General features: G+C 50.2%; 2 protein-coding genes and 1 non-coding gene across 5 annotated transcripts; 2 read left to right on the plus strand and 1 right to left on the minus strand.

Moving 5' to 3' along the window:
• The first annotated feature begins 54 nt into the window (after nucleotides 1–54).
• On the plus strand, nucleotides 55–7,393 carry LOC102682470 (PIH1 domain-containing protein 2). 2 transcript variants are annotated; one of them, XM_015337443.2, is made up of 6 exons: nucleotides 55–143; nucleotides 2,228–2,417; nucleotides 3,237–3,360; nucleotides 4,147–4,380; nucleotides 5,416–5,696; nucleotides 5,951–7,393. In XM_015337443.2, the coding sequence occupies exons 2-6, from the start codon at nucleotides 2,235–2,237 to the stop codon at nucleotides 6,083–6,085; spliced, it is 957 nt and encodes a 318-aa protein (XP_015192929.1). In that variant the 5' UTR covers nucleotides 55–143; nucleotides 2,228–2,234; the 3' UTR covers nucleotides 6,086–7,393. The 2 variants fall into 2 exon arrangements, with proteins under 2 accessions (XP_015192929.1, XP_006642261.1); XM_006642198.3 differs by having other exon boundaries at nucleotides 56–143; nucleotides 5,413–5,696.
• Nucleotides 3,651–3,721, plus strand: trnag-ccc (transfer RNA glycine (anticodon CCC)). The gene has a single exon. It is a non-coding gene; the product is annotated as a tRNA-Gly (tRNA).
• dlat (dihydrolipoamide S-acetyltransferase (E2 component of pyruvate dehydrogenase complex)) lies at nucleotides 6,397–15,870 on the minus strand. 2 transcript variants are annotated; one of them, XM_015337442.2, is made up of 14 exons: nucleotides 15,425–15,870; nucleotides 14,151–14,252; nucleotides 13,857–13,981; nucleotides 13,270–13,420; nucleotides 12,831–12,957; nucleotides 12,240–12,433; nucleotides 11,685–11,823; nucleotides 11,150–11,217; nucleotides 10,764–10,865; nucleotides 10,537–10,644; nucleotides 10,154–10,272; nucleotides 9,736–9,898; nucleotides 9,348–9,484; nucleotides 6,397–8,813 (listed from the first exon to the last, which is right to left on the minus strand). In XM_015337442.2, exons 1-14 carry the CDS (start codon nucleotides 15,674–15,676, stop codon nucleotides 8,684–8,686), a joined length of 1,917 nt encoding a protein of 638 aa, XP_015192928.2. In that variant the 5' UTR covers nucleotides 15,677–15,870; the 3' UTR covers nucleotides 6,397–8,683. The 2 variants fall into 2 exon arrangements, with proteins under 2 accessions (XP_015192928.2, XP_006642211.3); XM_006642148.3 differs by having other exon boundaries at nucleotides 10,764–10,862; nucleotides 15,425–15,869.
• Between the last annotated feature and the right edge of the window lie 63 nt (nucleotides 15,871–15,933).

Genomic DNA, 15,933 nt, shown 5'->3' on the forward strand with positions numbered 1-15,933 from the left:
GGTGGGAACCAATATTTCCAGCCTGAGCTCCCACACGGATTGACGGACTGCGTTTCTATAGTTACCGAGAAGCTACAACAGAAAGGCATAGACGGGAGGCTGTGGGAAGATTTGAAAATCTCACCCAAATATCGCACACCAAGGTAGGCAGCATTTTAGAGCAGGACAAATGTGTGTTTGTATAAAAAAAAAAATACATTAATGTGATTGACTTGCGGCATTTTTATTTTCACTGTTATTTTTTTCTTTTCTGTTTTTATTAGCCTAATGATTATAGGCAATATATTATCGAAGTTAATTGGAAATCCCGAGTTATACGTCTTCATAATATGTATATATCATGAAAGGTGCTGCAAAGGAGTCACTGTCTAAGACACATTTTATATTTGCAAAGCCTCATAAAGTCGGAATATTTCCATGCCTAAATATATTTCCAGTGCAGTCCAAAGACAGTGACACGGGTATTGTTGTTTTGGCTCTGTACTGCAGCACGTTGGATTTGAAATGAAACAATGACTATGGGGTTAAAGTGCAGAATGTCAGCTTTAATTCAAAGATATTTACGTCTGTATTGGGTGAACCGTATAAGAATCACAGCCCTTTTTATACATAGCCCCCCCATTTCAAGGGACTAAAAGTAATTGGACACATTAACATCATCTTAAATAAAATTGTCATGTTTAATACTTGGTTGCAAATCCTTTGCAATTGATGACTGCCTGACGTCTGCAACACATAGACATCACCAGACGTTGGGTATCTTCCCTGGTGATGCTCTGCCAGGCCTGTAATTCAGCCATCTTCAGTTCCTGCTTGTTTCCAGGGCTTTTTGCTTTCAGTCTTGTCTTCAGGAAGTGAAATGCATGCTCAATGGGATTCAGGTCATGTGATTGACTTGGCCAGTCGAAAACATTCCACTTTTTGGCCCTGAAAAACTCCACAGTTGCTTTAGCAGTATGTTTGGGGTCATTGTCCTGCTGCAAGGTGTAGCACCATCCAATGAGTTTTGAGGCATTTGGTTGGATCTGAGCAGATAAGATGCTTCTGTACATTTCAGAATTCTTCCTGCTGCTGCCGTCTGCAGTCACATCATCAAGAAAGACAAGTGAGCCAGGTCCACTGGCAGCCACACATGTCCAATCCAGGACACTACCTCCACCATGTTCCACAGATGAGGTGGTCTGCTTTGGATCATGAGCTGTTCCCTTTTTTTTCCACATTTTCCTCTTCCCATCACTCTGGTACAGGTTAATCTTCGCCTTATCTGTCCATAAGACTTTGTCCCAGAACTCTACAGGCTTTTTTTATGTACTTTTTAGCAAACTGTTACCTTGCCTTTCTGTGGCCTTTCTTACCAGGGGTTTGCATCTTGTGGTGAACCCTCTGAGGTTATGCTGGTGTATTCTTCTCTTTATGGTAGTTTTTGACACATCTATACCTACATCCTGGAGAAGGTTCCTGCTCTGTTCAACAGTCGAAAAGGGGTTTTTCTTCACGATTGAAAGTATTCTTCTGTCATCACTACTGTGGTCTTCTCTGGTCTACCAGGTCGTTTGCTATGCTAAGCTCACCAGTGCGTTCTTGCTTCTTAATGTACCAAACAGTTGATTTTGATACACCTTCTGGCTATGTGATTGATTTATTCTGATTTTTCAGCCTCATGATTGCTGTGTTAATGACATTGACTCTTTTTTGTTCCTCATGTTGAGAGACAACAGCAACAGACTCCAGACGCAAGTGTCACACGAAGAATGAACTCCAGACCTTTTCTTAGCTCTCTTGTGCAGGAACTAACGATGCAACGACACACAGCTGGCCAAGAAACAACTGAGCAGCCAGTTGTCCAATTCCTTTTGGTCCCCTAGAATGGGAGGACTATGTATAAAAGGGGCTGTGATTCCTATATGTTACACCCAATATAGATGTAAATATTCTTCAATTAAAGCTGACATTCTGCACTTTAACCTCATAGTCATTGTTTCGTTTCAAATCCAATGTGCTGGAATACAGAGCCAAAACAACAAATATTCTGTCACTGTCCAAATACTTATGGACTGCACTGTGCTAGATTCAGGAATGACAGTGTGATATCTTGGAAGAGAACTAGATATATATTTTTTTGACTGAACATGTGCTTATTAAGTTTTCATGTGATGAAATTGTGTGTCTGCCCAGTACCAATTCCCTCTAGAAGAAGAAGGGTCACCTGTGTCCGTTTCCCCCACAGGCGCGGCATGGCGGCTCCGTGCTCCCAGCAGGCCGTGCTGCAGCAGGTCAGCCAGCTCTGGTCCCTGCTGGACGACCTGTCAGAGAGCAGCCCCGAGGGCTACCGCAGGTTCATCCAGCAGCAGCTGAAGGACGGGGCTGATTACTACAGCAGCCCTCAGGCTCACTCCTGTCTGCGCACTGAGATACTGGTACACACTCCCCCGTCTTACTCCTGTCCGCGCACTGAGATACCGGTACACACTCCCCCGTCTCACTCCTGTCCGCGCACTGAGATACCGGTACACACTCCCCCGTCTCACTCCTGTCTGCGCACTGAGATACCGGTACACACCCCCCCGTCTCACTCCTGTCTGCGCACTGAGATACCGGTACACACCCCCCCGTCTCACTCCTGTCTGCGCACTGAGATACCGGTACACACTCCCCCGTCTCACTCCTGTCTGCGCACTGAGATACTGGTACACACTCCCCCGTCTCACTCCTGTCTGCGCACTGAGATACTGGTACACACTCCCCCGTCTCACTCCTGTCTGCGCACTGAGATACCGGTACACACTCCCCCGTCTCACTCCTGTCTGCGCACTGAGATACTGGTACACTCTCCCCCTGTCTCACTCCTGTCTCTACACTGCTATACCGGTACACACTCCCCCGTCTCACTCCTGTCTGCGCACTGCAGTACTTGTACAGACTTTTTTTACACCCCAGTAGGTGGAAATCGCCTTACATAATAGGAATGCAGTTTAAACACTGTACAACCCCAGAGCTCCAATTGCAGTTTGCTGTCAGATGTACCTGGGGATCAAAGTGAGGAAGAGGTGAGAAAAGAGATGATTTAATCATCAACCACAAGGTGTAATATTGCAGAGCCATACCAATGAAGTGCGAGGGCTCGGCAAGCAGCAGCTCAAACCACATAAGCAGTATTCACGGTGGTCATTGCATTCCTAATATTCTGGTGAGTGCGTGCAGAACACCCTGTTTCAAAGCTGTGCTGTGTCCTGCAGGAGCCAGAGGAGGGCGTGCTCTATGTCAACGTGTGCAGCTGGAAGCGGGTCCCCACTCCGGAGTCTCACTCCAGCCCCGTCCCGCTGTGCGCCAGCAAGCTCGCGACTGGAGCTGAAGGCAAAGGTACCACCACTCCCCTGGTCGCGCCGCTTCGCGATTCAATTCCAGAAGGAAAAACAAACCCACCATGTTTGCAAATGAGTCAATCCTAGTTGAAAGTGCATTTGAAGAGAAACAGCCTGTGTGTTGCAGCTCAGTGGTCAGCATTGCTGCTTTACAGCGCTGGGGCCTTTGTTTCCCTTCCGGACCAGGGGTGCTGTGTGTGTGGAGTCTGTATGTTCTCCCCATGTTCACATGGGGGTTTCCTCGAGGTGCTCCAGTTTCCTCCCACAGCCCAAAAAGATACCGAGTCTACGCCAGTGGTGTAGTGGTATCATACAAGATTCCCATTCTTGCCACCCGGGTTCGATTCCCGGCTGGCGCATAAAAACGACGCTTTTGGCGGAGAGGTGGTTCTGTGGCTAAGGGTCTGCGCCTGTGGCTGGAAGGTTGCCGGTTCAAATCCCGCAGCCGGCAGAGGAATCCTACTCCGTTGGGCTCCTGAGCAAGGCCCTTCACCCCAGCTGCTCCAGGGGTGCCATACAATGGCTGACCCTGCGCTCTGACCCCCAGCTTCTCTCCCTGTCTGTGTGTCTCATGGAGAGCAAGATGGGGTATGCAAAAAGATAATTCCTAATGCAAGAAATTGTAAAGGGTTAATAGTGATAATAGTTAAAAGTGATGATGTTATTACCCTGCCTTGTGTCTGTTGCTTACTTGGGATAGGTTCTGGCCCCTCAGCACCCCTGTATTGGATAAAGTGGTTCGAAAATGGATGGATGGACCTGTGTGTTTTTTAATCCCTTAAAGAGGTGTACAGTGTGATCGATGTGGCGTTCAGTCCCGAGACGCTGCGGAGAGCAGAGGGCGACGGTGAAGAGAGGGACCAGCTGCTCCGCCTGGCCTTGTTGTACGCTGAGCAGAACCACGGGCTGCGCCTCTCACCCTGCTACACTCTCACCAGCGCCAACATCAAGGGCCCCACCCAGAGGATGAGAGACCGCCTGGCCACACCTCTCAATACCTCCGCCCACAGCGCTCCAGGTAACCCACCACTTTCCAGCAGCCCAGCTGGGTTTAGTGCTGGGTAGTCTGGCTGGAAACCACTTAAAAATATACAGACATGCATAAGCCCCACCCCAGAACAGCAACTCACATTGGTATAGGTCTTGCAGTACACAATGTATACACAGTAGAGAGCTCCAACTTAAATACATTGTTCATCACACCATACGAGGCTTTTAGAATTATCTCGAGCTAGAATGATGATCGAGGGAAAACGAGCTCATTTTAACACTCCTCCTCCGGCCACCTTAGGACAGTGGTTCACCGCCCCCCTTGGTGTACAGGCTAAAATTGTATTTAAACATTTTTTTTAAATGTTTTGATTTCAATTGTTACTTGACAGATTGAAGGTCGTATGATCCAAATTCACATTTGAACTTTGGTGTATTTAATTTAAGAGCTTGTCTCAAACATTATCAATGTGAGCTCTGATGCTGCATATTTGTCACGGGTTTTGAAATTCTCAGCTCTGTAGAAGATAAGGCACAATGCAAGTCACTTTCAACATCGAGTCTGTTGTGGTGCTTATTTCTGGTCATCGAAAGCACAGAAAATCCGGTCTTGCGTCAAAGTTAGCTGACTGAAGATGCCCGAGAGGGTAGTTGTCAGATTTTAATTCCAAAAACAGTTCTTGGGCAAGGACTGACCTTCATAGACAAAAGGATTTTTGACATTTTGTTTAGATTTAGCTGATTAGTAGCAAATTCAATGCAGCGATTTGAGAGCGAGTCCTACTTTTCTACTTATAAATTGCTGTAAAAAACATTGCCTTATAGAAAAATTTAGTACATATTTAGGTGTACATAAAAAGCTCTCGTGCCCTTCTTTAGCTCCTCAGATGTCCCCTTGGGGCCCTGCTGTTGAGCGAGACCCTTATATGCCACACTGGTGCCAAACTGCTGCCTTAGATTAACAGCTGGACGCCAGTCGAGTTATGATGTACTGTAGGATGTAAGGCACTCAAACCAAGTTCACGTTCAGCCTATGGAGAAGACTGTCCTTTCTTTCCAGAAGAAGGGGGCTCCCTGCTCCAGCAGATCTGTGCACTGCAGCAGAACAAAGAGAAGGAAGAAGAGAAGGGGTGCAGCCAGCTGTTCCCTCAGGAAGTCACAAATCCAGCAAAAGGTGGTCTGATCCAGGAGCTCTCAAGTACGACGACAGTAGCACAGCCTCAGGAGCCCCGCTATAAGCTTGCGGTTATCCAAGACGGCGAAGGGAGACCCCACACTCTCCAGCTGACTGTGGACTTGCCTGGGATCAGCTCCATCTCCGAGTGCAAACTGAGTATCTCCCAGGCACGTGGCACCAGTCCCCACCCTTCCTCTACACCACTAAGTTCACAGCAGCAGTGGGCTGTTAAGGGAGTGCTGGTCACAGTCAGTTCTGGTAACTTGCTTGTGCAACTCCTCAAACCAGCACATTACTATTGGTATTCCATTACAGAATAATTACCCATTTGTAAGCTTAGGTATGTACAGAGTTTCAGATCAGAACAATAGCAGCTGAAAGCAGTTTGTTCTACATCATGACTTTTCAGTTTCTGTTTTAGGATGACGTGCTGATCGAAGTGGAAGATCTGTACCATCTCCAGCTGGACCTGCCCGAGACAGTGAATGAGGAGGCAGCCAGTGCCACTTTCAGCAAGAAGACCCGTATACTGTCTGTGACTGTGCCTATACTATGATCTGTATATTTTTGTGCGTAAGAATTCAAGAAGCCCATTGGTATCATCTTTGCTTTTGGTGGTGAACTAAAGCTGCAAAAATGTTTACTCCACTCCTACCTGTGTTATATGGTCAAAAGGAGGAATGGTTAAGTCTCTCACACCCGCCAAACATACATTCAGAAATGCATGAAAGACTTGGGATCTTGTATGGGTAAATGTAAAACTTCATCTGACTGAACCATGCCCACTATAAAAACACTGCACACTCCAAAGGGAAGAGTCTGGTCTTTTAGGGCCAAGTTTCTACAAAGAAAACAGAAGCTGCTTGGTCCAATTGAAAACCTTTAATCTCCATTTTACAATACCCATTGTGCGCAGTATATGAACAGGCCAAATTTAAGGCTGAATCAGATTACAAAAGCATAAACAATGAGATCACACAGAGTCCAGAATTCGTGCAATTATCAACAGTACATTTGATGGACAGGCTGGGTGAGAGGATAGTTCACACTTTTTTACAGATAAATCTTACAACCAGCTGGCTTAATATAAGCTGTACTATTCTGACTGAAGTTCAGGTGCCAAATACTAAACCTCAGTATTTATGCTATGAGCAGGCTTGGAAGCCTACATTGTAATCAGACCCCAGTATTTTCAGGATACAGCTATAGAACAAATTACTTTGTTCCCCCCCCATGTCTAGAGAAGGGATGGATTGCGCACATACAGCAGGAGGAATTCTGGGTTGTTTGATGTTTAGACACCAGCTGCTGAAGCAAGAAAGGCTAGGTCCCGCCTGTCCTGTGGGGTGTGGTACAGGTAGGTATTTACAACGAGAGGGCAAGGGAAGGGTACTAGGCTGCAGACTGTGGTCAGGCCTCAGCAGAGGCTCATTACTGCTCACAGCAGTGTTGCCTCTCAGGATCTGGATGCACATTTTACAGCATGATGGCTTTGGAGGAACACCCTTCACAGAACAAAGCAGTGTGAAAATGAGTCCTGTGCAGGGATTTAACAATGTTGCATCCGTCGAGTCACAAGGTACACAAATGTTGGTTTTAGCATTGACAATTTACAAGGAGTGTTAAAGTCAGGAAGAAAAGTCACAGGTTTGTCACAGAATGCACAAATCCGGCCTTCTCCACAAAACGGATGCACAAGCTTTGTAGGCATTTCTGGATTCAATTCAAATACACTTTTATAATTTACCCATGAATTCTCTTATTTTATTAAGCTTCTCCTTTTTTGCTCCTCATGATACAATGACCACCATGAAACTTTGTACCACCATGTTTACACTGGCTATTAAAAATTCAGCACTAATTCCAATAAAGTTTATTTAAACACCTGACCAGTTTTAAATAGCTAGGTTACCCAGCAGAGATAAAGGTTTATCCCACAAGCTCTGAACTTAAATTAATAGACAGTTAGCAAGTCCTGTAGGTGAGCTGGAATAAATTTTCATCCTTTCAGTCCCTCTGTAGCAGCTTAACCAGGTCCAGTGAGAACGTGCGTCTTATAAACAATTGAAGACAAACGCTCCAAACCCCTTTCACACTCAAAACATTTAAATAAAAGCAATGCAGTAACAGTGCAAGATCTGGGGTGAGAAACCAAATCGGTTCTTATAGGATCAATCCCAATCCAGGCATCAAGTCCATATGGAAAGAGAACAGATAGGCACAGCAAAGATGAGGGAACAAAAAACTGAAGGACCACTACACACCCCCCAACACCAAACGTGAAGTCCAAACTGGAAGTGTTGCAACAAAGTAGTGCAGTTTTAAGAAAAGTCAGCTTGACTGAGGGAAACCCTGGATTACTGCTTCAATGCACCACACACTAAAAGTACCATCTGTAAGGACACTAACCAACAGACTGACTTCCAGACTCAGCTCAACAGAAACTGCTTTCCAAGGTCAGGGGGATCAGCGGTCAGGAAGGGACTGTTGCCCTTGTGGGGTGATAAGACATTTAGACTGAACCCACCCGTTGGAGCAGGGGGACAACTGCAGAGATGGGCTCTGCTCTGTCCTGACAGACCTGCTTAACACAGCAGGTACCTTCCAGTGAAGGCAGCACAGAAACAGGAGAGGAGAAAAATCAAAAGAACCAAATATGAGCATTTTCCTCTTTGCCATCTAACACTTGGCAGAATTTGGCACTCAAATCCCACTGTAACCCCACCATCAGGGTAGTTTCAACTTGGAAGCTGTAGCCAAGACAATTTTTTATTCCCAGCCTTTATAAATATTTAAAACGAGAGACAAACATCAGCACAGGTCGGGGATCCTGGTTCAGGCCAGTATTGAAACTGGTTTCCCACCCCTCTCCACCAGTGATTTATGGAGCTCCAATATATTCAAACCCTCCCCCCCCCCCTCTAACATGGATACAAGGATTCCTATCCAGAGCTGAAAGCTGTACTTTAAATCTGAAAGGTACCCGTTTCAGGACTGGGTGCTTCTGTGTGCGCCTGCCGTCGAAAAGCTTAGTAAATCATGACCAGGTGAAGGGGTGGGACAGACAGGGGAGGGGTGAAGACAGACACTGATCCCACAAGCTGCGCCCCCGTCGGTTTCCTCCTCCTGGTGGGGGGGCCGTCACCCTGGAAGGTTACAGCAGCATGGTGACGGGCTTCTCCACGAACTTCCTGAACTCCGCCAGCCACTGGGCTCCCACAGCGCCGTCCACCACCCTGTGGTCGCAGCTCAGCGTCACCGCCATCACGTTGGCGACGTCGAACCTGCACACGACCCCAGACACACAGGCCCAGCATCTCTTTAAAAATGTCTTCGAAGGCTTGGGAATGAGTGTGGAAGAAAAATCTAACTGGAGACCCAAGTTTAGAAGGAAAGCTAACCCTAACCTTGGAGCTTATCATCAATACATATTTGTCCCCATGTCAAGATCTGTATTAAATCAGGAGGTTCAAAAGCCCTCATGCACACACCCACACATCGCTCTTCACTGTGCAAGTACGTCGACTCAAAGTCACAGAGGAGAAATAAGCTAAGTAAGGGGGAATCGTACAGAAAATACTAGTCCTGCAAAACACAGGGGCATCATCGTTTTATAGAAATGAACCGTTCTCCCCTTCCATCAATGTTGTAAATCATGCTTCTCCACTGACTGGCAGGGGCTGGAGATCAGCAAAGTCAACAGTCAGCACTTCACACCACTCTTTCAGACTGGGAACAAGCCCACACCCCGTCCACCCCCCCAGTGACTTTCCCACCTCGGCCAGCACAAGGCCGGGCCTTCCCCCATCCAGTCTCACCCTTTCTCGTTGTCCGCAGGCAGGAGCCGCTTCTCGGAGCCACCCACAGCCAGGATGCAGGCCTGGGGAGGGTTAATGATGGCGGAGAAGTTCTTGATGCCAAACATGCCCAGGTTGGAGATGGTGAAGGTGCCGCCCTGAAAATGGAAGACATTTGTTTTACAGTCACGACCATGATAGCAGGTCATGAAATGTCAGGAGGGAGAAAGACACTCATGGTGCATTTCACCTTCACCTTGCACTAAAGGCAGCCTTTATAAAATGGGTAAATCACTTCTGAATGAAGGCTCTGCATCTATATAAGTGGTCTTATTAACTTGCACACCTAACAAACTATTTTTACAGGGATGCTACAGAATTCAACCCTTTCAATCCCCCCCCCTCTCACCTGGAACTCATGTGGCTGCAGCTTGCCCTCTCTCGCTCGGGCCGCCAGCGCCGCCACGTCCTGGCTGATGGAGGCCAGGCCCTTGATGTGGGCATTGAACACGATGGGAGTGATGAGGCCGTTGGCTGTGCTGACAGCGACGCTCATGTCAACCACATGGTTCCTGCAGGGGGAAGAAAGATGGGGTTACACAGCAGCGTGCTGGGAGGGAAAGCAGCCTGCCTTATGTGGATGCGAGCACAGACCCAGAGCCCGTGCACGGAAAACTTGGCAATCTTCCGAGAAAACAAGATGGGAATCGAATTCAGCACCAACTAGTCAGGAAACTATACTCATCTCCCAGCTTGTCACCTCCCATGATGGGGAGATCCAGAAACCGAAAGGGTCATCAGAGTGTGGACAGAAGTAGATCACTCACTGGCGAATAACCGTGTCCATCCAGGAGGAGTTGGCCTCGGGCACCTTCACACAAGCCAGGGCCGAGGCCTTGATGATGAAGTCATTCACCGACAGCTTGATGTTCTCAGCCTTCAGCTCCTGGCAGAAACAGACATATCAGCAATTTCCACCCAGCAGGCACAAGAAGTCTGCCTTTCCTAAACCCAAGACCGCACTTGGGTCAAAAGCACTCAGCACCTTTGCATGTTTAAGGCTTACTCCTCTCTGCTAAAAACACTGCCTGTCCTCTTGGCGGGAGCTCTTTAGTAAACAAGAGCAAATGGTCACATATGAATGATTTCAATGCCTAGGCTGCAGGGAGTGTACCGAGCTGTGCATCCAAGAGCCGGAATCACCTCTCACCTCATTCAGCTCTTTCCTCAGCTCCAGCACCTGGTCCATGTTGATGTCTATAGACAGGTAGTAGTGGGGGATGGTCTGTTTGGACTGCATCAGCCTCTGGGCAATCACCTGCAGGTGAACACAGAAGCCTGGTCAGGAACAGACTAAACTTGGCTAACAGGAGGAAAAAAAACAAAAAAACAAACTTGGATTTTAGAACCCAAGATTCGTTTCTTCTCCATCCTTACTCTGCGGATGTTGCCTATGGGGATGTCGGTGAAGGTCCCAGATGGCACAGCAGGAGCAGGGGGAGCACCAGGGACAGGGGCCACAGCAGCCGCTGGAGCCTGCCGAGAGGAAGGAGACCGCGCTCGTCACCCCAGTGCACAGAGCGATTCTGCTCCAAGACCCTTTCGACAACCCCAACTCCAGACTGCAGCAGATTTCATCTTCAAAAGACCTCCAGCTTTAAATTGCGTCTCCACCTGGCCAGGTATCATACCCATGTGCAAATGAGCCCGAAGGCTCGGACAGCTGTCGAGCGACTGTTCTGGAGCACAAGGGAAAGCACGCGGCTCTTGTCCATTCCGCAACGATACGCGCCTCCTGGGAAAACTGGGATGGCCACACTTACCGGCGCAGCCTTGGGAGGCACGAAGCTCTCGATGTCTTTCCTGGTGATCCGCCCGTCTGGACCAGACCCTGTTGGAACAAGACAAGACGGTCGTGGTCTTCTCCATGGCTCTGTACCGACTGCGCCCTGGTTGAGGTCACAGAAAACCATTCCGTTCGGAAACGGGTGGATTCAGAGTTAACACCAGCCGGGACAGAGCATTCGGTGGCGTATCAGTGCTGGAAAATCGCTTTAACCAAGGTACTGCACACACAAACATCTCTACCTGGCCAACACAGGGTAGCAGGGACGAGAGGGAACCAAGGCACGTACTTGTCTTTAAAAAGTCCACCTACACAACCCTACTGCATCAGGCTCTTTCTTCTAGCATGAAGCTCTGCTCTCTGCCCAAGCCCGATTCCCCCCCCAATATATTTGGATTAAGTACAACTCTACTTGCAAGTGACTACATTGTACTTTCCTGTAGTATGGGGACCAACCGGCACCACACCGATGCAGAGACTTCAGACAGTGTCTCTCCCTCCCACTCCCTTACCTCTGACCTTCGCCAGGTCGATGCCCTTCTCGGCTGCCAGCTTCTTTGCCAGGGGGCTGGCGAAGGCCTTGGCACCCGCTGGGGGCACCGGTGTAGCAGCAGGAATGGATTGCTGGGACAGGGGGGGTACTGCTGCCACCTGAAACACAGCACAGTGTCCTCACCCAACTACTCTTACTGCACATGCATCTCAACTCGGGACTGCAGCCCACCTTCCTATATGACATTACCAGAGTTAAAAGGGAAACCCCTTCACCTGCAGCTCTCAAGAAGCACAGTTCTCCACTGCCGCTTTAATAAATGTGGGTTTAAAGTTCGATCATTTGAAACGGCCACCTGCTCCACTGTGGCTCTTCCATTATACACTCCTCCGTACTGGACGAGGGTCCGTCTGAGTTTTATACTCTGATCTTGCTCACAATGGATTACATTTCTCGCTGAACTATTACCTCCAGGAACCACTGCACAGCTGAAGTCCGCTAAACCATTTCAACCATTTCTGAACCAGGGTCAAGCCCCACTCCAACAGACTGGGCTGGCTGATGGCTCCCTTACCGGGGCTGGAGCAGGAGCAGGGGCCGGAGGGGGGCTCTTGATTTCAGCCACCCCAGTCTCCACGTAGTCCGCAAAGGCGCCGATGTCAGACTCCTTCTCCACGATGATGCACAGAGGGGTGCCCAGGGGGACGTCTCTGGTACCCTCCGAGACCAGCACCTTTGCCAGGAAACCCTCCTCCTGCACCTCGAACCCTGGGGGAGGGTTACACACAGCAGAATCAGAAAGGAGGGATACATGTTACAGCTCTAGGAGGGTGCATGTATAATTAACCACAAGGTGGCTCTCATTAACCATCTCTGAGGCTCCTGCAAGCAGAAACTGAGCTAAACTGGAGGGGGGGGGGTGACTTCAAGTGAGGACACTCAAATATCAGATTTGTAATAGACTGTAGATTTTGTAACTAAACCAATCTCTATTGGCACAGGCAGGGCAGAGTCAGCACACGACGGAGCCGATTTGACACACAGCTGTACCGCAGTACTGAATGGAGCCTCTTTGATTCAGGAGTCTAAGACTCCTCGAAGGGTCAGTGCTGTGCCCAGGCCCCGGCAGCGCGTCGATGTCGGCGTGGGCGCCCAGCGGCCTCACCGATGGTGGCCTTGTCCGTCTCGATCTCAGCCAGCAGGTCCCCCTCACTCAGCTTCTCGCCCACCTTCTTCTCCCAGCGCTGCACGGTGCCCATGGTCATGGTGGGCGAAAGAGCTGGCAGCAGGACCTGGCAGGGGCACAGCACACCCAGGCAACGTCAGGGGGCACAGAAACAGGAAGTTCAGTTTCCAGTTCCTTCATAAGGTACTTTGTCATCACCAGCATTATAAGGGTGTCAAGCATCTAAAAACGCAAAGCACCGCCAAGCATCCTTTATAAAAGGAAGCTTAGTGGACACTCTCAGAAAGTGGGGGCCCGCGATGAAGTATTTAACTTCCACTTCTGTACTGGAGAGGGGAGTCTCCTGAACTCGCTCTCCTGCCGCGTCGCTCGCGGTAAAGGCATCACCGCTGCTGCACCAGCCAGGCGATGCTCCTACCTTCATGTGCGGGGGGTAGGAGCTGCCGGGCGGCTGTGGGGGGGCCGCGGCAGGGGGGGGAGGGGCCGCCGCCGCCGCTGTTGCTGCTGGGCTGGGGGGTGCAGATGCCATGTCCAGAGTGTAGTCTTTGAAGGCAGGGACGAGGTCAGGGCTGCAGGGAGGGCAGAACGAGCAACAGCATGATGTCAGACACAGGCTGCCCACAAACACAGCAAGCAGGCAGGCAGGCAGCCCCACAGACCAGCTACTGCTTCTGCCCAGAGCCCTTCCTGGGGACACTCAGAACAGCAGGACCAGCGCTGGGCACTCAACTAAAATCCACAATCGCTCGCCTAAAAGCTCAGCAACTCTGCTTGCAACCCAAACTCCTGCAGTGCTTCGCAGACGCCACTCAACATCAGTTACAGACCGTTTCCAAATTCTCTGCAAACCTGTCTTGTCTGCCCATTAACAGCAGTGTCTGAGAAGCGATAGAGTCCTGAAAACTGCAGGATTAGACATCGGGCTTTTCTTCCCAGCTATTTTAAAGGCTACGATAGTTCTTCGCTGCCTGATCCAAGACAGGAAAGCGGAAACGGGAAGTTTACCTCTCCACAGTTATACAGATGACGGCACCAATGGGCACGTCCCTGGTTCCCTCTGCCACCAGGATCTTCGCCAAGTAACACTCCTCCAGAATCTCAAAGCCCACCGTGGCCTTGTCCGTCTCCACCTGGCGAGAGAGCGAGTGTGGGGTTAGAGCACGCAAGACCAGGGCGAGGCAGGTGTGAGAAAGGAGAGAGATGAAGGGAGAAATACAGACGAGACAGCATGGCCGACGGCTCTAATTGTGGGCCAGCACTGTGCAGCCACGGGACACAGGAGCAGTCCTGCACCCTCACCTCGGCGATCAGGTCCCCCTCGCTGATCTTGTCCCCCTCTTTCTTCTCCCAGCGAGCGATGGTGCCATTCTGCATTGTGGGGGAGAGTGCGGGCAGCACCACCTGCACAGAGCCAAACCACACCGTGACACAGAGACCTCCTCCTCCTCCTCGCACAGGCGCACTTACTGTTAAAGCGCGCATTCAACCTCTGCATCGAAAACCGCAAGGCTGCTCTCTTCAACACCCTGCTCATTTGTGTCCCATACTGCTGAGCGATTTATTTTGGGAAATTGGGCCATTTTATTTTAATGCAAAGGAACAAGTTAAAGGTTTATTCCATGCTGAAAAGAGAAGAAATGGCAGAGCACAGTGCAGGACACGCCCACAGCCCTGTCCAATAGGAGCCAGGGGCATGCACAGTCAGGTCCAGGACGCCTGCTCTCCACACACAGGGATGCCAAGACTAAGGCAGGGGAGCAGTGTGGAGGAGCAGTCAGGGCAAGCTGTGGGTTCGAATCCCCACTGAGGTACTGCTGCTTTACAGAGGCAAGGGGCTTCACATCAACAGACTTCTGTAACAATCCCAGCTGTCAAGGAGGACAGGACAGGACAGGTGTGCACTTATTTGAGGATCAAAGCAGAAAAAATGTGTTACTGGAAGTCCGGAACAACTGCAAAGCCAAGTCATTGAGGCGAATACTCCGGCATCATCCAAGACAAGTCTGGATGAGGTCCCCAGAAGATATTAGCAACCGAAAAACCACATGAGCTAGACGGGCACTGAACAGCTGATCATCAGAAGCAAACCTCGGAGCCTCTCTCTCAGGTGACCTAAAGGGACACCTGAAACAAGCCGTTTATGAGCCTGAACCGCAGGGAAAGAGAAGCTCACACTGGAGAGAATGCCCCGTGAGAAAGGTCAGCTCTCGGAGAGGAGCTACGGCCCGGCCCGGAGCCCAGCGGCCTCAAGCTGCAAGGTGACACGGACAGCCGGCCGCGCAGCGCGGAGCAGAAACACTCGGGACAGGAAAGCCTGCCGTTAGCGTTGCTAAGCAGTTACCCCGACTTAGCACCGTGGCGCAATTCGTGCCAAGCACTGGAAAGGTGGAACATTTATGTCTCCGTGAAAGAAAGTTTAGACTTATTTGGCAGCCTACACAGCGCCATTTTGTCCATTCCTAACGCTGCACCACACAGTTTGGGAGCTCTATACAGAAGCCTCTATAAAGATGCACACGCCCGCCCAGGTGGGCGAGCAGGAAACCGTCAAGCCCGTCTGGGAGAAGCCTTACCTTCTGGTGGGGCGGCAGGCTGTACAGCCGCTTGCCTTGGCAGCTCCGTGCGGACAGGTAACTCTGCAGAAACCCGCCCCTGCCGCAGGTAACCGCGGTGGCGTAGCACACGGGCCGGACCCGGGCCGAACCTCCGGAGTGGTACCTCCTGAGACGGCAGGACCCCGGCCGGGAGCTCATCCCGGGGGCCGAGCCGGGGCCGAAGCGGGGGACCCGCACCGACTGCCGCAACCGCACCGCCCAACGCAACATTCCGAGCTGCTCGCTTAACGGCGCAACACCAAGAAGTTCCCCACTCTGCAGAAGAGCTGGCCTTTTAATGCTTCAGAGCCGACAGCCTTAATGCCGCTCCGGTGTCCCCCAGTTTATAACGAGAGTCCCTCCCTCACTTTCCAATGACCTCCCCGTCTCAAAACATCTCGCTTTACGGCTTACCCGCAGCACCTAGGCTCCGCCCACCAGAGTCGTGTGAGGTCGTAAAGCACGCTGTCGTCAAGCAGCGCGTCTCT

This window comes from Lepisosteus oculatus, chromosome 23 (genome assembly GCF_040954835.1).
Source record: "Lepisosteus oculatus isolate fLepOcu1 chromosome 23, fLepOcu1.hap2, whole genome shotgun sequence".
Taxonomy (NCBI): Eukaryota; Metazoa; Chordata; class Actinopteri; order Semionotiformes; family Lepisosteidae; genus Lepisosteus; species Lepisosteus oculatus.